This window comes from Oenanthe melanoleuca, chromosome 8, assembly GCF_029582105.1.
Source record: "Oenanthe melanoleuca isolate GR-GAL-2019-014 chromosome 8, OMel1.0, whole genome shotgun sequence".
In the NCBI taxonomy this organism is placed as follows: domain Eukaryota; kingdom Metazoa; phylum Chordata; class Aves; order Passeriformes; family Muscicapidae; genus Oenanthe; species Oenanthe melanoleuca.
Genome location: NC_079342.1, coordinates 15442157 through 15464538, shown reverse-complemented (window position 1 = coordinate 15464538; position 22382 = coordinate 15442157). Strand labels below are relative to the sequence as shown.

The following is a 22382-nucleotide window of genomic DNA, read 5'->3' as shown; positions in this document are numbered from 1 at the left end:
AAGGATTTGAGACACACAGTCTCATTTTTTTTAGTACTATTAACTGGCTCTCCTGCTTCTCCACCAGCACTAAGGGGGTTAATGCCTTCCTCCTGGGCTGGCCTCCAGAGATACTGCTCTCTGTGGCTCCAGCTGGCTTTCAGAAATCTCCAAAGTTTTTGTGTCCTCATTAGGGACAGATGTGAGAGTTACAATGTGAAATGTAGGGTCCCTAAAGTAAAGGACTGTGAAATCCCAGGAACCAGTGGAAGGACTCTTAACTGTGCCAGTGGTACAGATCCCAGAAAACATGCCCTCACATAATGCTGAACGTAAGGCTTTATTGCCAAGAACATCACTTTCCTTCTCCCCCTTCACTTTGCCGCAGAATTCCAGTGCAGCTTTCCCTGGGAGCCTCCCACTTGGCTTTTGCAGCTGCCCAGAGCCCCACCTGGTCCTGGCTCTGCTGGGCACACTGGGAATGTCCTGAGCTGCATCCCAGGTGTGTCCCTGTGTCCTGACAGCACAGGCACAGCTGCCTGCCCCAGCCAGAGATGGGCTCTGATCCTATCCTGGAACCAGCCCTGCTACTCCAGCACATTTGTTACAACCAGCACCTCAAATAACAAGAACGCATCTCAGCCACTGCTTTGTCATGAAAGTGGACAGGGTTTTTCACCATTTTCTCAATAATTCATAATCTGTGTTGCTCCCACACCCCAAGCCTCTGAGTGCTACTCAGATTCCTCAGCACTACTCCCCTTTTCTTTTGGCAAATACAGTTTTTCAGGTAGGGAACCATGAGGTTCTCTAGATGACAGCTCTCCACTATCTATTTTGTACCAGAATTTACTCTTTTATCTTTTCCCCCCTCTTTGAAAGCTTTACATGTTAGGGCTAGGACACATCCATGCCTTTGTTTTGCTGCTCACCAGGTATCACTGTTTTTGCCTGTGTTTGCAGCCCTGGCATCCCCTACTCCCTCCAAAGCCAAATGTGGCACTCCATCCTTCTCAGCTCTGCTGGGAGCTGGAAGTCAGCTGTGGGAGCTGGGTGCACCAGAGGGGGGTTTCTGGGCAGTTTCTGGGGGTTTCTTCCTGCCAGGGAAGAGTGGACACCTGGTCCTGCCCCATCCACTCAGAGAGGGAGCAAATGCAGTACTGCTCCTGAGAACAAGGAGACAAACCCCAAAGTCTTTAGGAGTCGTATTATAGGTATTAAGTGTCAATCATGATGAAGACAAAGCAGAGCTGAGCATCAGAAGGGAGATTATCCTTCAGCAGGAGATGCACTGTAATTTCAGGGAGCATATACTTTACTTTTTTCTGCTTCAATGCGACCCACCTGCCAGAGAGGAGTACAAGCTGCCTCTCCCTTAGCTGGCTCTACACTAAATGGGTTACAGCTGCTACTCACTTCATTTAGGACCCGACCCCTTGACGACAGAAGCCATGACTTGTGCACAGGATTCTGATGAGTCCTAGCTGGGTACTTGCAATTGGTATTTCTGCAGCTCTCTTACACGGCAAGGAGCATATTTTCAGCTTAAGAAGTGTGACCTGATGTTTCATCTTGAGCATAAATGAGCTCATGCTAACATGGCTAAGGTGGGCATTTGTAAGTGGAGGGAAAAACCCCACATATGTTAAGTGACAGGAACAAAATTAAGAATGGCTGAGGAGTGGTAATCAAAACAACTTGAAGTTCACTTAATACAAAAAAAAATTGAAAAGGCTCATAAACATCATGGAATGAAAAACAGCTAAATTAATTCCACTACTGATAATGAGCAGGAAGCCCAGTGCTTGGGATCATGAGTTTATGCAAATCTGTTATTACTGCAAATTGGCATCCTAAGACCCTGATCATACAACACTTGCACATATGCTTAACTTTATGCACATGAGCAGCCTCATTAACGCCAAAGGCTTAGTCGTGCATAAAACTGAGCAAATGCATGAGTGTTTGTAAGACTGGGATTTAAACACAAGGGAGAGAAAACAAATTTACTGTATCATCAACAATTATTTCTGAAACCCAGCAGAAGCCAAGGTGATGCCAGAAGTCTGCATAGTGCAGAAATATTCAAAGAGAGAGAGGAATGGGATTTTGAAGATTTCTGCCTTTAACTCAATCCATTAGACCAAATAATGGTGGGCCAGACACAAAGGAAAACATCCCTGCCCAGATTAAAATATAGCTGATTTTAACAAAGTAAACTGGATTGTCTCTTAAAAACATAATCTTCAAACTTAGTTATTATAAATAAGAGCAGTTTATAATCAACTTGGATTTGACTAAATTATTCAGCAGTTCTCACAAAAGTCTTACAAATTTAATTTAAATGTTTTTAGGTTTATGTGGATACAGAACTGACTGCAGCATTTATATAAATAGTTACAATAAATACCAAGGCTTACATTGGAGGAAGGTGCCTATTGCACTGCAGTGAAGACTGATGGTCAGTCTTGGAGCTAGTTTTAATTAGAATATTCAGCAATGCTTTGGGAAACAGAGAAGTTTCCCCTGTGTTTGATGAAAATACACTTTTTCCTTGGAAATCCAGAAGAGTAAACACAAAAAAATTTGAGTACTTACCAACAAGGAAGAAAAAAAAATCAAGGAGCTGTAAAACAACATCTGTAGAAGTAAAGCTTCTGCCAAATTTAAAGAGATAGTTCTGGAAAAGGAATTCTGGGAAAATGCAACCCTGCATTGGGAAAATGTAAAATAAGGCCTCTACAAAACATAATTGTTATCATAAATAGAATCAGCAATAATTTAGGTTTCATGATAATTTCAGCATGCTTTTTAAGCATTTTTTTGTCTCACTTGGGGAAACAAAAAGTACATTCTTAAATGTTACTTTTACTGTTCCTTTTTGGTGTGTGTGGATTTTGTTTTCATACCTTCTGTTCTTCTGAGCCAGTAGAACTGCTGCTGTCAGTATTGCTGTGTAGCAGTAAAGTTGATGGGATTATTGTGTTTCACATTAGTCACATCCTGCAGCTTATTCTGAGGCAGCAGCAGCAGCAGGGCCTCCAGGGTCCATGTGTGGCTCCTGGCAAAGCCTGGACGAGCCAAGGGCTCCTGGATCTCCGTGGTTTGTTCAGGAGGGGTGTCATGGAGATGCAGTCTGAGAGCAGCAGCCCTGTCCTGCTGTGGCTGCATCCCCAAGGACAGGCTGCCCCACGATGGCCACGGCGGCTGGGCTGCCAGGAGCCAGCAGCTGGGAAACGCTGCAGCACATTACTCTGGGAGTTTGGCTGTGTGTAAATGGACTATCAGTGATCAGCTCCTCTCCAGTCTGCATCCATCTTAAAGCTTAAATGATACAAAAATTGCATGGGATGACTCTGGTGAGGTGGCTTCTGCAATCTCACAGCACCGAATGCAGGAGAACCAAGGGAAAAGAGTAACACAGGCTGGAGGAGGTTGTTGGCCAGTGGCCTTCCTCCCTCCACCTCTTTTCCCAGAGGAAAGACAGTTTTAACCTTCTCCATGGGTTTTGACTTTTTTATCTCATCTATACAGATTCCAGAGAAGGAGGCAGGGCTTCTCCTGGGACTAACTGGCACATGGCAAGAGTGTGGTTATGAACTGGCCTTTAGGGAAATAGTATGATAAAGATTTAAAAAGTGGTATTATTGATGAGACAAGTGATGCTGGAGGTGTAGCAGCTGGAGGAATCAGCCCTGAAAATATCTGTTCTGCTTCATGTAATCATGTGCAGCATTGCTTTATGTGTGTGGTAAACAAGGTGCACAAGTCTCCAAAGTCCTGGTGCTGGAGCATCCCCATGCTCTGTCTGAGCTGAAGGTCTGTGACAACTGGAGGAAAGTCTGAAATAAATTTGCACTGTATTTATCTTGTTTTAAATAACTCCCTGCTTCATTCCAATAGGCAAAGAGCACACAAGATCTGTTTATTAGCACAGCTCCAGCAGAATGAACCTCCCAATGGCTATGGTGACAATATTGCAGTTTCTGTGAAACACAATTCTAATTCTTTGAGGGAATATTCATTTCAGAATAACCAAGTCTTTACCTTATTTATTGTATTATGAAACACACCTTGAAATGCAACACAAATTACTGTTTGGTTTAATGGAAAAAATTTCTCCATCGAGCATTTATTTTCAGAATGAAACTGGAACATTTTACTTTTTATCTCTCTGGTCAATCACTGATTGTTTTTTTACTTTTTATTTTTCCTGTAGGAAAATCCCACTGGCCATGTAATTTAAAAAGTGTGTAATCTTAAAAAGTGTTGAACAAAGTTCTTAGTTTTCAAATCAGTCAGCTAGTTGCTCTGATAAATAGATTACATGAATTTACTTTTGGAGAAACAGTTTGCATAACAAAATTGTAACTAATGCCTGATTGTTATTTTTCTGATTTGATACCACAGATTAATAGAACAATCCAGAACAATCTCAGAGGGTCATCACATCCACCTTCCTGTCAGAGTAGGGTCAGGTTGAGATCAGGTTGATGTGAACTTAAAATCCTCCAAATGTTTTAACACAAGCATACAAACTCTCTGGGCAATCCTTTCCAGCTCTTGACTGTCCTCATGGTGAAAAGGTTTTTCCTCATATCTGTTGAAACCTCTCATTTTTTCAGTTTACATCCAATGTCAGTCCTGTCTCTGCTGGGCTGGGTTTCATGCAGCTAAGGGCTGTGACAAATAAACCCTTTAATTACTTGTCAGTACATCTGCAAGCTCTAGGAAGGACAATTGCAATATCCTTCAGGGTCTGAGGCAGGGAATCTAAAAAATATTTCTATTCTTTATGTGCTGTATTAAAAGATGAAAACTCATCCTTGTATGCAAGGAAAACAGAGTTTCAATGAAGATCTGACCCAGAGACAGGAGAGCAGTTTTCCTATAAAAGATGTTCTTTCATTACAAAGACTATTGTAAGCTAAACATTTATGATATATTTTCTTTCCAAGGAACTTTTTTCAATCTCCCTGAGCATGCTGAAGTCATTATATAGTTACTAGAGATGCTTTGTCCAGATCAGCTTACTGTAGGTTACAGTTCTGCAGGAGATTAAAAATGATGGGCTGGTAGATATCCTTCTAAAAATACTCTTTTAAGTAATATGTATCTGCATTTCCCAACTTTAGAAGAACATATACAACAGCAAAGGAAATACAGCAAATAATTGAGGGCAAATGATATGTAACAATGAGAACTTTTACCACAGTGTTTATTTAAATGAATGGAAATGTCAAAATGTAAAAGCAAAGCACTCCAATTTATTCACATATTTTACATTCAAAGGACCAGGAGATTTCTTTAGTATTTTTTTGAAAAATAGACTACTCTCTTTTCAAAAAACTTGACACAGGCATGGAACACGCTTAATGAAGCCTATCATTGCAGTGCATACAATGAAAACTTTGTGTATAAGGAAAAAAAAAGATAAAAACCAAAACTGACCATTACTAGAAAAAGATTTCCTTTAATATAAATAAAATTCAGACTAGTGCTTTATTTTAACAGACAACACAACAGTGGGATTTATTAACAACTACATATTTACAGTGCCTCACTGGCAAAAATGCTGGGCCTCATCTGAGATCCTGGACACTTCCTGAGAAGGCAATGTGGGCAGGAAATTAGGGTGAAATTAAAGCATACCTCTCACATAAGTCAGAAGCCATAGGTGGAATGGTGAATACATTGTGTTTGTGCTCTGATCAGCCAAACTCACACCTCAGTACTCCCTTGGATTTTAGTAGTTCTAGAGATACTCCTAAGGTTAAGTGCAGGATTGTTTCAAACCCAGGAGCCTCAGAGGAAGACAACTGCTTGACTCAAAGATGCTATGAGAAAACTGCTGTAATTGGAATTTTACACGGTGCAGAGCTGCATTACCTTGAATTTAAATCTGTGTTCTTCTGCATGGGTGATTTCTACCACATTAATTTGATCCCACAAAATCTGGATTCCAAGTATGTCTATGAAGGAAAAACCTGTGAAAGCATCTTCTTCCCACAGCCTCCAAAATCATAGTGCCAGTTATGCAGATCTCAGTCTTTTTGGCAATTAAATAAAACAAGAACCAGATCTTTTTCAAAGTATTCACAAAATAATCTTTCAGTTATAAAATGACTGTCCCACCATTCTTGTATCAGATCTGACCTCAGCTCTTTAGATATAAACAGTTCTTTAGAAGTTATAAAAATAAAGGATTGATTAATATACAAATATATATTTCAGAGTGATAAGAGAATAATATTAAACAAATTCCTTTTTTAATCTACTTTAAATTAAAAGAAATGTTTTCAAAAGTCTAGGCTGAAGCAGATCTTTATCTATGGACTCTTTAATGGAACCCATTCCCTGCAGATGGTCACATACAACTTAGTATCTGAAGTTCATTACTACAAAAGGATGGTGAACATGTTTCCACTAGCAAAGTACTTCATAAAATCTGCTGTGCCAGTTGGTTTTTGGTATCTTGCTTTCAAGAACTGCAGATATTTTTAATATTAGAAACAAAACCTCAGTCATGAAGTCTTGAAGTTCTTTAGAAATTTGCTTCTTTATCTTGTCTTTATTAATATTTGTTTTGCAATGATCCAGATTGTTTTGTATACTGTTAGTATACAGAATAATAAAGATGTTCTGCATGAATGCACATGTATGTACAAAATCATTAATTCAGTTAAGAGATATGCCTGCTCATGGGTCATGTCATACTTTCACAATACCATATTTTGCAGTAATATCCATGTAGGTTGCTTCTTTCTTCTGCTGAGATGGTTTTGGGTATTTTCCTTCCCTTTATCTCAAGCAGCCAAAACAGCAAGGAACATTTTTGAACAATCTATAATATTCCTCCTGAATCTGAAATAAAAATTTTGAATTCAATTATGAAATAGATTTATAATAGATTGCAATGTCTTTGAGCTAATGTTTTACTGCTCCTGTCACTAGATATTTTAAGGTGGGGCTGACTTTTACTTTAGGACAGAACACTGAAGAAAGTATCATCCCAGGGTAGTGTGAGTGAATCTTGCTAACTGAAAAGACTGGAAGTTTTATTGCACACATTGTATTATTTCATCAGGTTAATGACAATATTGCCAGTCTTACAGTTAAAAAGCCCCATTTTCCCATGCTTCATACTTCATTTTTAAAACTGGAGAAAATATGTGAGAATGTAAAAACTGGAGAGAGGTGCTGCCTCCACTGAAAGCAGAAGATTAGCTACCTGGACAGGGTAGGAACATGAGACAGTGATTTCCCACAAGGAGTGGGGTACCTACCTTCCTAGACAATACACAGAGAAAGATGAAGATGAACATCCCCTGGAATGCATTGAAGATTGTAAAAAGATAGGCAGTGACCACAGAGCCCTGGACCACATGGAGGACCCCGAAAATCCAGGTAGCCCCGAGGAGGAAGAGGAGAGCAAGGGCACCTCGAGCACAGGACCTAGACAGGAGGAGAACACGGTGAACAACATGCAGGCTCATGCTGCTCTCCTTTTCCTCCACTTTGGCTGCTGAATGCTGCCTTGGAAATTTTTTCACAGCTGCAAAGGTCTGAGAAGTGCAGGTGCAGGGGCTGCTCTTCAGGGTGTGCTGTAGCACTGTAGCACGAATAAAGTCACATAATCACTTTGGGAGAGCAAAGGAGTAAAACTGGAGGGCCTTAAAACACTGGCTTCTTTAATCTTCAGATATGTTTTCTCTGGTGTACTGCAGCACCATATGATTTGATTTAAATCTACTGTTAGTGTAATTCCCCAAGGAAAAACATATGTCTGTTATGAAGCATTCCCCCACTTCTCCTCCTCCCCCTTATCTTCCTCAAAAAAACAACCCAGAAAAATGTTCAGTATGCTCTTAGGTCAGTGCATGTGCATGACATCAAAGGATTCCCAGGCTGCCTCTCAGGTTCACTGCAGAGGACGGTGCCAGTTGTAAAACCAGACCCTTTTTTAAATTGTCTCTTAAAAAAAAAAAAAAAAAAAAAAAGAAATTTTTTTTAGAATGCAAGTACTCTCAAATAGTTCCTGGGTCAGCATATTGATGCATTAAAATTGCAGGAACTGATTGGCTATGATTTTTTTTTTTCCAAGATGCTGTAGAGCACTGTTCACAGACTTGAGTAAATTACAGCATGTTGTCTTGGAAATGAAGCCACTGATTACTTTCTTATTCCTTCTCAGCTCAGTCATTGCAGGACTTCCTTAGAACAGCAGACATTTTTAGCACTGTTCTCCTGAAAATGAGTAATTTTCGACTTCATTAGAAGCAGGTCACCACATGAAGATATGAAAGGTGAGGAATAAGAGAAAGTAATCAATCAAACAATTGCTAAATCCTAACTATAAATCTAGTGCAATGCATTGAAACTGCAGGAGTGTTCCTAAGCAACACAAACAGTACGTTGTTTTCAATGTTCCCTGTAGTACACTTCAGCTTTTCCTGCACAAACGCTTTTCAAGGTCCCTATAAATCAGTTTTAAAGAGAGTGAGTTGATGGAAAAATCATAGCAGCATGCAAAGTAAAGAATCTGCTCCATCCCCCCAGTGCCACAGAAGCATAATGTCCTCCTGCAGACTTTTCCCAAGTAACAGGAATGGCTCCCATCTCTTATCACTTGGTCCCATTTCAGGTACAGTTCTGAATTCTGTTTTGCCCTGCATAGAGAAAATACTGGAAAATACTTAAGATAAAAGGACAATTACTTCTTTAACTTTGCCATCAGCCTTTACCCTCTGGTTGAGATGGGACACTTGTTTTCTTTGTGCATCTTTCATACACAGCCTATCATACAAGGTATTGCTCAGTGGGAATAATGATTGCAAAATTTTCGTCAAAATTTATGTAAGGGTAATAACAGAAAAAAAAAATTTCTACAAATCTCAGGATATTAAACTATTACCTTTGAATACTCATTATCATCTCTGTCTGTATTTAAACCTGCAGAAGGTAGAATTTGTGCTGAATGGCAAACTTACCTTATATTTTCATAACAACTGACTTCTGGCTTTAACATTGCAGTGTGTCGAAATACTTTATAAATAATCACTCCAAAAGCCAGCAAATTAACCTTGGGGGAATGAAGAAAAAAATTTTAGTTCAAACCATTCAAAACCAAACTTTTGAATGCCAATAACTATTAAACATTTAATGGAACAAGTCAGATAAAATTTCTGTGTATCTGAAATCTACAGAATCCCATGCCAGGAGAGGAAAAAAAAAACACCCTGTACTGATTCACTTCTATTAAAAAAATATGATCCCTGAAATAAACATTGATCAAGCAGGGATGTAACTCTATCTTATCTCAACAGTATCACTACCAACAGTCTGCAAATGTTTATTGATTTTATTGGTAAATCTCTTCGATTTCCTGCTGAGATTATTTTTCCTAAGTAGAGAGAAGGGAAAGAAGGAAAGGAAAGGAAAGGAAAGGAAAGGAAAGGAAAGGAAAGGAAAGGAAAGGAAAGGAAAGGAAAGGAAAGGAAAGGAAAGGAAAGGAAAGGAAAGGAAAGGAAAGGAAAGGAAAGGAAAGGAAAGGAAAGGAAAGGAAAGGAAAGGAAAGGAAAGGAAAGGAAAGGAAAGGAAAGGAAAGGAAAGGAAAGGAAAGGAAAGGAAAGGAAAGGAAAGGAAAGGAAAGGAAAGGAAAGGAAAGGAAAGGAAAGGAAAGGAAAAGGAAAGGAATTTAAAAAAAGGAAAGAGAAATTGAGAAACTCCCAAAAACCTGTCTGCCCTGTGGGGTTTTTTTAATGTGTGTCTTTTGTTGCTGAATAACATTAATAGCATCATATGTTTTGAGGTCTTTAAGGTATGAAAACTTCCAAGTGATACAAAAATCTTAGAGGCTTACACAAATAATTTAAAAAAATCTAGCTTTTGTTGAAAGGCTTCTTGCTGCATATCTTTTATGTTTTTTTCATAGAGGAATAGTTTAGGTATTTTTTCCTTGATTTTTGTACAACAGCATTGCTTGATTTGAGTTTGAAACAAAGAAAAGCAACTAAAATAAGCAATTTTTCAAATGATGCTCACTTGTGGTTCTGATCCTCTCTTGGCTTGGCTAGGCTTCACTGATTTTCAGTTAAATTTACACTGCATTCCTTTAAAAATGTGGATGGTTTCCTTCTTACTATGCAGTAAATATATTAGAATATATTTAAAATGCTAGTAAATGAACTAATTTTAGCTGTGTGCCATTCGGGGACTATTTGTAAATCCTTGGTTGCAATCCCAATGCCTTGGTCAGTTCCTGTGGGCTTCCAGCTGTAGAATGAATAGAATTAATGCCTTCTCCAAGTTGTTTCTCCAGAAAGACTGTATGGTTTTGCCCCTGCTTCTTTTTTCTTTAAAAAAAAAAAAAAAAAAAACCAAATCCAAAACCCAGCCCAAACAAACTAACAAAAAAAAAAATAGTCTCTGAAATAAAAAAAAAAAAAAAAGCTGTTGGAGCACAGCACAACTTGAAAAGGAATAATTTTCCTTTGTTAACATTCACAAGGTATGTCCTTAGAATATTTTTGTTGTGTCAAAGGGGGAGTATCTGATATTAAAGCAGACTCTGCTTTAATTAGCTGCATGCTCATAGTTTAATACAGCATAATGTATTTACAATTTGATAAGACAGGAGATAGAGCTGATGAGCAGTTTAGGGAATTAATCCTTCATTGAATACCTTGTTCTAGTGCTGATCGTGAGAGCTATTCTGAAGCTCCTCATATTTAAAATTGTAATCTATGGTATCTCCTAAACCAGCAATTTTTTAAAGTTAATTATGAGTCAGTCAGCAGTTGTGGATAATTATATGCAGACTTACTTTTTATCTTATATTTGTTGGCGAATAATATATCAAATAACTTCATGCATACACTGTAATCTGCATAGCTCCCCTAATGTACTTATTAATTTGAAAAGGGTAGCGGGAAATGCGATCAAAATACCATAAGCATGGAGAGCACACTGCTACCTCTAGAAGCTGCCAGAAATGGGTTCTGTGAGAAGCTCCATGGGCCAGCCTTAGTCACACAAACAGCTGCAGCACTGGCAGGGTTTTTCTGAGCAAGGTTGGGGCGGGCAGCAGGCTCCATTTCTCCCTGTCCCGCTGGGGCTCCTCCACACAAACACTATTTGCACTGTCCTTTTCACAGGATAATAGGATTTGGCCTTCTGCATTAAAGTAATACCCATTAACTGTGATCTTTTCATTCACCAGCCCATCCTGATGGGAATAATCTGTGTGTATCAGGGGAGCGGGAGAGGTTAACACCAGCTTCTTGGAGTCAGCTGCCAGAACACAATTATTGTACAATGTGTCTCAGGTAGCCCCACAGGAGGTAGTGTTACAGGGTAATGAGGGTGAACTTCACTTCTGAAACACCCCGTCATTTCCAAGATTTATTAAAGTCTTAAGTCCGTCTTTGCCCCATTTTTAAACACTCCATTAATAAAAAATTTCCATAGGAGAGTGAAAGTGCAGAGACTGGCTAAGTTAGAAGCCTAAAAACTGCATTTGTCCTTTGAGGGAGGATGAAATGGATAACAACAATGTAGTAACTACCCTGTGACACAGAAATGAAGCAAAACTCAAGGGTAAACAATAGCATGAACTCATGGGTAAATCCAGGAGAAAATCTAGCTAATGCAAACAACATGCCAAGTGTGGCCTTTGGAGAAAACTGGTAATCCAAAAGTTATCCCAAAAGGTATCCTAAACTTAATGCATCCTGCTTCAACCTCATACTCTGCATGTTCTTTGCTATGAACTTTCCAATGGCCTCAACTCTTTCTGGGAAATGTAAAGTAAAAAGTTCATACTGGAAGGCAGGACTGAGTGTAAACACTAATAAGTTGGACTTACTAGGACTAAAAGGGAAATAGAACTGATATCCCCAAAGAGCTGTATGTGCTCCAACAAGTGGAATGAGAAGTCAAATCACTTAAAATGCCTGGCCAAAGATACAAGCACTTAGGACATTTGAATTTGTATCCAAAACTGAGTTTCAAACAAGCAGAAATTGAGGTAGTAGGCTGTAAAAGTAATCTAAAATATAGGTGTACACAAGAAATCCTGTCCCCTGGGACAGAGGGGCTTCTGGATGAGAGACACTGAAACATCTAAAAAGTTTCAATTGCTCCTTACAGCCAAATATTGTTTCATACTTACTTTGGTTGTAATCATGTGTTTTCAATTTTTGTAATTAAACCACAGTCTTAAGATCTTGTTGAATAAAGCTTGGATGATATTCTAATTAAGACAGCCTTGAGGTGATGGGCAAGGGGAATGGGAAAGGCAAAGTGAGAGGAGAGGGAGAGCTGGAGCCGCGCAGGATGCGCAGGATGCTGTGACACCGAGCTCAGCACAGCCCTGCACAGCCCGGCAGGGCCAGCCTGGGGACAGTGACCTGGATAACCAGCACAGTGACACCGAGATCAGCACAGCTCTGCACAGCTCTGCACAGCCCTGCACAGCCCGGCAGGGCCAGCCTGGGGACAGTGACCTGGATAACCAGCACAGTGACACCGAGATCAGCACAGTTCTGCACAGCTCTGCACAGCCCTGCCCAGCCGGCAGGGCCAGCCTGGGGACAGTGACCTGGATAACCAGCACAGTGAGGGTGCAGCTGTGACACCCAGCACAGTGAGGGTGCAGCTGTGACACCCAGCCCTGCCCAGCCGGCAGGGCCAGCCTGGGGACAGTGACCTGGATAACCAGCACAGTGAGGGTGCAGCTGTGACACCCAGCACAGTGAGGGTGCAGCTGTGACACCCAGCCCTGCCCAGCCCGGCAGGGCCAGCCTGGGGACAGTGACCCGGGTACCCAGCTCAGCGGGTGTGCAGCGGGCAGACCCCGAGCGTGGCCGCAGTGCTACCCAGGGATGGTGATGCTGCAGTGTGACACGGCGAGTCCCGGCGCCTTTGTTCGCAGTGCTATTACACGGCTGAGCAGGCAGAGGAACTGCTGTGTGTCCTGAGAGGGGCTTCTCGGCAAGTCTAATAGACTAGAGGGGAATTGCATTGATTCCCAGCCCTGAACTGAATAATTTTTTTGTATTTTATTTATTTAACAAACCACCCCAGACTGCTATTGGGCAAACATCGCACTCAGTCCTTATCATTTTACAAAGGAAACCTCTGACTTTCTCCCTACCAGGGCAATTCTCTGAAGTGCTGAACATCCTCAGCCCTGCCTTCTCTGCAATTCAGAGGGAATCATGTTTCACTCATCATTGCTCAGGTGCACTACAGGATTAATTTTAATAATTAATCTATTCCTTTTTTTTTTTTTTTTTTTTTTTTTTTAAGTGGTTAATCAAAGTCAAGGACTGATACAGAAAAAGCCTCCACTCACAGCATCTTCAGGGAATCAAGTCTCCTTAAAGATATTTGTAAAAGTATTTTTAGCCTCCTTAAATTCTAGAAATGTTGTGGTATATTTATGAACAAGTGAGAAATTTAAAATACATTTGTGTGAAATAGACATTGAACAAGTGCAATTATTAGGGTGCCATGAAATCAGGATTCTGTAGATATGGGCAGCTACATCTACATGGCTGCATAACCGTGGATAATCTCTAAAGAGACACAAACCTGTTTGAGCTGGGTTGTGCTGTACACCCGAGATGGAGTTTAAAGGAAGAATGGCAAGAGTGGTATTTCTCTCTCTGGGACATCACATATGAAAAGGGTCAAAAGTTTTTAGGGCTGTAGAGTGATTTCTGGCCCCATTCAGCCAATATGCAGAACTCCAGTTAAATAAACACTCCCATTGCCACCAGCATTGTCAAGGCTTTATCACTACACACCACAGAGAACAGCAGTCCCAGGACATTCACAGGCACCAGTGGACACTGCTGCAGGTTTTGATCTGCAGATTAGCTCTTAGCTTTGTCATGGATGCATTCTGTGGTAAAGAGCAGGACAGTGAAATTTTCCTGCAGCTGTTTTGGGGAGGATGATACAGTTCCCACGTTCAGAACCATGATGTTTGTGGGTTAGGTCCAGCAGGCACACAAGGCAGAGTTCAGAGTAATCTGGAGTGGTACAAGTCCTAGGATCAGATATGACACACAGCACTGATCTGGATAATTTCCTCTTGTAGGAGAGAAAAAGCAATTTAGAAATCAAAGAAATTTCCTGGTGCTCTTCTAATCATCTTGTCAACAAGAAGGAGGCTTTGCCAAAGGAATTGTCCTGGGGAGCTCTGTTCAATCAATCATATGTATTGTAGAATAGGATAGGAAAAGCAGTGTGTGGAGTTAACCTGCCTCCACCTACATCTAGGATAGCTTTGAAAATCTGCTTGCAAACCAGCATCCCTCCCCCTGTCTCCTACTGCCATGGCCACCTGAGGTGCTGCTGCAAGGAAGGAGAGCTGGGCATGGACAGAGCAAGATGCTGCTGCTCTCAGGTGTGGGACTGCCCAGCAGAGCACTGAGGAACAAACTCATCCATTGTCTCAGCAAATTACCAACTTCTCTGTTGATTGATAGTATTTTGGAAACTAAGTAATAATGTAAAAATGAGCATGTACGTCCTCAAATCCTAAATGTTCCAGGCTGCTGGAGTTCTGCTAATGACACATTGCCTAGCAACAGCTATATTTAAAATAGGTCCTTAATTCTGCTCTTAAATGCATGTATTTTGCATCCTGGAAGAGTAAAGTATTGTTCTGGCCTCAAGTAAATATGATGTTACTGCTTCACACTGCATTAAACTCTCTCTGAGTAGATACAGAATGATAGTTATTGTTGAACACTGAATAGGATGAACCACACAAAATCTAATAAAACTTGCAAATAAAAATATTTGCACTCGTGTTGAAGAGCTGTAATTTCTTTCATAATTAATTACAATTAAATTGTAAGACACTGAGTGAAGTGATCTATCATCATTTTGCCCCATCAAGGTAGCTGAAAGCTGTCAAATTTGACAACTAAGACATCTTTTTTCCTTCTTCCCCCCCCTTCCTTTTTCAAAGCAAGACAAAGAGCAGTTGAAAGCTCAGAGGGGAATGGTCTGTCTTTCGTGGCAGCAGCTCAGTTAGCACCTGGACTTCTGGTGAAATTAAATGGATCAGGACAGGGCATTCAAAAAAATTTCATCCAATACCTTTTTTCTTGAAAAATGTCAGTTCATTAGCACTAAACGACATTTACTGTTTCAGACTGTATTTTCACCAGGAAACGTTTCCTGACTAGGATAGCTTTTCTGAATAAAACCAGAAAGGACACTCCTAAACAATGAAAATCCCTGTGGACAGCACATTTATAGAGGATGTTGGAGACATGGGGCACAATTTTATGTTTTACTTAATATTCAGACTAGGCTGTGACCCTTGGTTTCTCCAGGCTCTGTATAGTTATTCACTGCTACTGCTGGATCTATTCCATGCCATATAAATAATGAAATATTCACTGGAGCAGAAAGACCTGGATTTCCCTCACCCCCCAATTCCTCATCCAGGATTATCTAAAGAAATTTTTGTTTTTTAAGCACTGCTGTAATTATTTAACGTGAGACTGAGGTTTTGAGACTATTTCCAATACACATTATTTATAGAATGAAAAAGGAATTCGTAATTTCATGTAGGATATCTTTGTGTAAAAGATACACCCCAGCCTTTCAAAAGTTATTAAAACATTTCAAATACCAGCCTTTAAAGGCTCTCTAGTGTTACAAAGAAGAGAAGGTATAAGAAAGAAGCAGCTAATTCTAAAGACTCAGACATACTAGTTCTGATTCAGTCTGAGCACTTTACATTCAAACTTCAAAAATGAAACCCCCAAATCATTCCCTTTTCCTTTCTTAGTCTCTGTCTCAATAATTGATGAAACCATCTATATGCTGATGTCAGATCTCACAAAAAAGAATGAGAAAATTTCTCCTGCTGCTCTCTTAGGCATATACTTGAATTTTTTACATATATCATATTGAATTTGGCTCTTTCAAAAAATGTCTGAAGTTCAGAGCAGCTGTATCTGTATCAGTCTGTACAATGACCCTCATTATGAGCTTTTGAATTAATGAGCTTGTGATGGTCTGAGTTCTGCCATTTCTGCAATACATTTCTGTCTTTCTGGCTGGCTGGCTAATGGCTGGGTAAAAGGACAACATCCAGTGGGTCATGGTTATTTCAGATGGGGGAGAACAGAATTAAGCTATTAACAATACAACAGTTTAAGCTTCAAAATGAAAATGTATGCTATATTAATTGCATAAAATTGGACACAAGCTGGCAGTCAAACAGCCAGGGTTTGTCTGCTGACTGATTTATCTCATTACCATGTCCCCAGTGAATATATCTTCTGGAATGCTTTAAGTATACAACAGCAGTCTTATCTGGGAGTAGGAAATGGAACAAAAACATTAATGAACCCCTTTTAGGCTGTATTTTTGGGAAATATTTTCAATTATTCAGGGGTAGACTTTTATGCTTCTGAGATTTTAATGATTTCACTTGTTTTAAAAGTTAAAACATAGCCAAATGAGTTTATTACAAATCCTGACTCAGGTAAAAAAATGTTCACATAAGATTGCTTTTTATTTATGAATACTTCAAAGTTTTCTTTTACATACTTCATGCTATATATATAGACTCAATTAAATGTTTCCTTTATATTTTTAGAACACTTAAAAGAAGATGTAAATAAATAAATAAATGGGCTTTCTATGTTTTTCATGAGGGTAAACAGCTTTGCAGACTTGTGGATTCAGTGTTATTTCTTATTGGAGTGCAAAACTAAACACATTCTTTACAATTATTTTCAATTCTGAAGCCAAGAGCAGGAGGGATGAACCCACAGAGCTGTACCTGACCTCAGCCATAAATGTTACCCCAGTTAGATCCAGTGGTGGGATTGGTGTCTATTTTGCTTGCAGTGTAAATAATTCCGAGGTTTACTCTTCTTTTCCAGCAAGTTTTTGAGAAGATGTATTGTCTTGTGAGTTGGGAGTGACATAAATCAGGTTGTTTAATGAACTGATTCATCAAAAAGCTGAGACTACACATTGCTCCTATCCTGTGGTTTCCTTGCACACATGGAAATTTTTCTTAGGCTGCACCTGGAGCCTTATGCAGAAGCCCTGCAGGAGGAGCTTTACAGGGCAAAGAGGAGTGAAATAGCTGTATATCATCTTTTAGTACAACTAGCTCCAGTGACTGGATGAGCTACCAGGAAGGAGAAAGTATCAGGAGCGTGACAGAGATGTGAAGTCTGAGAACAAGCTGTATTTTCCATTTTAGAGGTATGAATATTTGGCAGAAAGCTATCCATACCTTCCACAATTTGCCAAATCCTCTTGAGGGTTTGGCCTTTTTCAGAAATATCTATGATTCTGCTGTGGATATGGTCACAAAATCCTATGGTGTGATTTATCCTAAACCACAAAAACTTCTTTCAGTGTCCAGGTGAGATTTCCAAGCAGAGTATTGCTGAGCAATTACTATTGTGAATTTAAATTTGCCTCTCTAAATGCCTGTCAGGGATGAACCAAAGGGGCTGTAGAACAGTGGAAAAAAAATCTGATCCAAGTGAAAAAATATGTCATGTGGATGAAGTCATTATGTAATTGCTAAGAAAGCCCAAAAATACATCACCACTTTATGCTAAGCACCTAAAGCAAACCTACAGTGTCCTTTCAATGAACAATTTGGGGTAAGCTTATATGTTTATAGTAATTGTGCTTAAAACAAGGCAAAGTACAGAACCATCAAGAAGACACTAAACAATTATAAAACCCTAAAATAAAAAAAAAAACCAACCCAAAACCAACATATTTCAGTCAGTTGTCTGGCTTTCTTGAAAAAAATATCCACAAAAGCTGATTATACATGGACTCATTAGAATAGTGGGCACAGTTCTTTCTAGAAGTGAAGGGGGATGTGTGAGACATTAACCTGCACTGGGCTGTGGAACATCTCAGGAAATCTGCAGCCAGCTGGCACATGCAGGTGCTGCTCTTCTCCTTTCCCTTCACATCCACCTGTGCTCCCTCCCCTGCTGTGTCTGCTTGGGTCACTCTGGGTGACAGAGGACACACCTGCGTTTCAAATCTAGTGTCCTTTCAGTGACTGCAAGGGAGAACTTAATGTACTTTTTCTTACAGAACTATTAAGTTGATTATTTTAAAAAACAAACACTTTTATTTGGAACATCCTTCAAGGACCCTTCAGCCTTATGTGATGAATTTGTTACTATGCAATAACATAGGATCAAGTAATTTTTCTAATTACATTACTCTAATATGACTAATGGACACTCCCTCTTTTTTCTAAGTATTTTCAGGGACCATAGAATTGGGGCTTTAATAGCAGAGAGAGGGAAGATAAAACCTTGATTCATGTGGAAGCTCAGGTCTTGCTAAGAAATTGCATTGGGTTTGGCAACATGGAAGCTGTGTTTTGGAGATTGAAGCTGATCCTGTCCACTGAACAGGGCAAGTATTTTCTGACTCAGTTATTATTTAGCACAGCAGGTGTTGTTGCTGAACAGCACTGTGGTTTGAACTAATCTGTTTCAAGCAAAGTTGCAGACTCAGTCTTTAATGCCACTATATAATTATTTCTCTCCACTTTATCCACAATGGCATAAGAAATGCCATGGAGACACCTTTAACTGAAGCCACAGAGGGGCTAATGAAAAGGGGACTATTAGTCTTTAAAAAAGAATAATAAAGGCATTGCTAGTCCCAGTAGGAATTTATTTCCACTAAAAAGGCAGACTAAGAAATAGCACTAGATACAAAAAAAACGTTTAAAACAGCTATTTCTGAACAACATACAAAAAATGGTAGAGTACATCTATCTAAGAAACATAACTAAGAATTTATCACAAAAAAAACGCCACAGAATTTTTCAGAACATAAATATTCATTGAAAAATGTGAGATGGTTCTATGTTTTGTTGTGGTAGAAGTTAGAGGTCAAGTAACATTTTTGATAATAATTCTTAGAATATCAAGAAATGTCAGGAATACTGAATGTGCAGTGTTTCACTGAAAAGCACAGATGATAAAGTGAGGAAGCTCAAAGAGGCAGTGGACCTGATGACATCAGTGTGATGTGACTCACCTCAGATGGGCTGCTTTTTTATCTCTTTTGTTTCCTTTTTCTTTTCACATTTATTTTTAAATTGTAAAAATGGTCTGTCAGACTATATTCTTTATTGAAGTTTTTAATTTTATTGAAAATGTAATATCTAAGATTCATAGAATATTTTTTATAAGAAAGATGTTCAGTTTGAATAGCCTAGATTAAGTACATGAAATTTGTGAGTATAGGAGAAAACAGCACAGTAATGGATTTACCAGGAAATTTTTCTGCATTGATTGCAGCAGTATTACTAATCCTGAATCAACCTGAATGTACAGAACTGAATAAGTATTAGAGCTGTCCATTATGATTTGATAAATGCACTAGTCCATTAATTTTACCTTTTTTTGTTGAATAAATTATTTGACAAATAATGGTAAAATTCATCAAATAAATTATCTGATGAATGCATTTTTTAAGTAATCGACTAGCCCTAATGAATATGCAGGCAGCTCCTTAATGAAAAGCATTACTCTACTGTTAGCCTGCTTTCATCACTCATATGTCACTTTTTGTATTTTGCAACTGCAATCTGTATATTTTATTCATTTACCCATTCATTTATACAAGAAAGGCTGAAAACAGCATGGTTAATCAATCACTGAAGTTTGTAGAATATTTTTGCTTTACAGTTGATTATTCATTATATTTATTAAAAAGGGCTTGGATATTCTGGGGACACTGCTCACAAGAGTTATTCCTGGCTTGTATGTTCCAAGTCAAGTGCACAAGAATGCTCTGAAAATTGCAGGGTTCATGTATAAGCCATTTTTATAGTTGCAAACACTACAATTACCAATTGTTTCAAGAAACTGGAACTTGAAGCCAAGCCAGACACCTTCAAAGTCCCTAAAAACACTCATTAGAGGAGTTAAACAAGGAATAGCACACAGGAGCTCCCTCCTCACTGCACAGCACTGGGATGTTTGGATAAAAGCCACGGAGAGGATTATCTGGATGATGTTCAATTCTGGAAATGTTCCAACCTCATAGAGCAAGTCTGTATTTTTTTTATTACAGAGGTGATCTCAACAAATGATAGTGATAGATTTATACTGTCAAATGGCAAATTGCACCTATTAATGTTAGAACACGTCACACTTCTGAGTCCTGGTTCCTCACAGAGGTGTGCCAATTTATTGTGGCAGTGGCAGTGGGTACAACAGTCAAGTCTGCACGACTCTGTCGATACTGCAAAGGTACAAATCACATTTTCGTGGGCGACTTTGAACTTGCTGCACAAAGCTCAGCTGAACAGATTTGATGGGAGAACATTGTGGGAGACAGGTATATTAGAAGGGTTGGCTAGAGCTGCACTTGGAATAGCAGTGATTCTTTTCCAAATTTTCCTTTTAATGTCTCGTAGACTTTCATAACTACAGTGTTAATAGCCCTTGGCCAACCCTTCCAGACATCATTTCTACTCCTGAGTGGATAACTAATGTATAGCTGAACCTCAAAATAGTTACAAGTGGAAGGACTTATGATGTGTCTACAGAGTTTAAAAGATGAAGTTTCCAAAAGCACCAGGGGTTCAGAATAAAGCCCTTACATAGGTCTACTCCCATTCAGAAAGCTAGGATGCCATAGGTGGGGAAAGCCAAGCTGAAATCCTCCACAATGGGAAGGAGTTTGTTGTTGGCTGATATTACATGCTAATCAAAACTGCAGCCACATCACCCTGGTGGCAAATAGCCATTTCTATTCTACACACTTATTACAGGGAGATTATTATTGTAAGAGTGTGTTACAATAGAAAAGAAAATCTTCTAGGGCTTCTTTTTATTCTCTCTTTTTTTTTCTCCTCCCATTTTTGTACCTTTTAAATCTGGGATTGCCATATGTGTGAATGTTTGTCCCTTAAAGCTTGAGATAAACTCACATTTCTATTAAAAAGTTTAAATACTTGTTATAAATAATTTCTCCATACTTGTATGCTTTGATCTAATCTACTGCATAGTTTTAGTTAAAATGGTTGTGGTTCTAAAGATTACAAATATTAGGAGGAAGAAATAAATTGTAAAAATTATCTCCAGTTTGCAGCTTGTTTTGTAAAGGTTTAAAATGCTCTTTTTTTGCTAAGTCCATCTAAAGAGTTTCTGACCTACTTCTTTTCATGCACAGTCACCAATCTAATAATAATAATAATAATTTTTAGATGAGATCAATAAGGCAATTGCTTTGCACTTAAGACTTCTAATAGAACCTTAGTATTAATAAGCAAACACCTTCAAAAGTAGTATTTCTGCTTAGGCAATCAGAGGAGAACTTAATTTGTACTCTGATAAACACTTGAGCTCCCTATGCTCCATTATTATTACAGATTTACAGCCCAAGAATGTGTGTGAAACAACATGCCCTGAGACAGCTAACCCATTGGTACAGGGGTGGTTCTGTTCTTCATCATTTACATGCTGTCTCGAGGCACATTACAGCATAATCCAAACCACAAATCTCCTGGGCCCCCTCACACAAATGGAAACCACTATTTGGATACATGGGCATTTGTCCTGACAATTATTTTAATGTTTCTATGCAAGAATTTTGTGGTGAGTAGCCCTCCAGAGAAATGGTATCCATGGTCTCCCAACTATCTTGGAAAAACGACAAATTCAATGCTATTAGTAGCTGAACTCAAGATTAAAGGTAAACTTTAAACTGCCAGATTTTTTAGCTTTCAGTATGATGGTTGCAGTGCCCTATCTGTTTATCCCAGAACAAAAGTGATATTTTCTTGTCAGAGTCTTTAATTAATATTTTTTTTTAGTCTTTTTAATTAGCTGTGGGCAGAATGGAAATATTGGGAAAAGACTGGCTCCTGTAATTAAAAAGACTGCCTGAGTGGCACTACTTGGGAGAGTTTAATCTTTGTCATGTTGGAGACCATGCAGTGTTCTCAACATGAAGGCTGGACAATGGAAAAAGAATTACTACCAGCAATGTGCTTTCCATGGAGAAGACATCTGACATTGACTTCTTCTCCTAGTGCCAGTGCCTATTTTCATAGGGTTTTCCATATTTTCCTTTATTACCTGGATAGAGCATGAGCTAAATACCTGCACCTTTAGAAAATACCCCTGTTGCAGTTCAGGCTTCATTTTGCTATCACTCCATCAAAGCAGGCTGTCCAAACCCTCAAAAAAACCCTGGAGCTGCTGAAACACCTTGCTGAAAGCAGGTTGCCTTTTCCCCCATAGTCTAGTGGCACATGGTTACAAAAAGAAAATAAATAAAATTATGTGAATACTGTGAAAATAAGTTAGCACAAAATACTTGTAGGACACACCAAAAGTAGCTGAACAACC

The 22382-nt window shown here is 39.1% G+C and overlaps 1 protein-coding gene across 1 annotated transcript in view; it reads right to left on the bottom strand.

Annotated features, from left to right (window-relative positions):
• Positions 1-5180: 5180 nt before the first annotated feature.
• ADGRL4 (adhesion G protein-coupled receptor L4) overlaps positions 5181-22382 on the bottom strand; it is a 73211-nt gene continuing 56009 nt past the window's right edge. The window contains exons 14-16 of the mRNA XM_056497060.1: positions 8970-9061; positions 7266-7434; positions 5181-6843 (exon numbers count right to left, since the gene is read on the bottom strand). Coding sequence (XP_056353035.1) covers positions 6781-6843; positions 7266-7434; positions 8970-9061 — 324 coding nt within the window. The 3' untranslated portion in view covers positions 5181-6780. The remainder of the gene's footprint in view (positions 6844-7265; positions 7435-8969; positions 9062-22382) is intronic.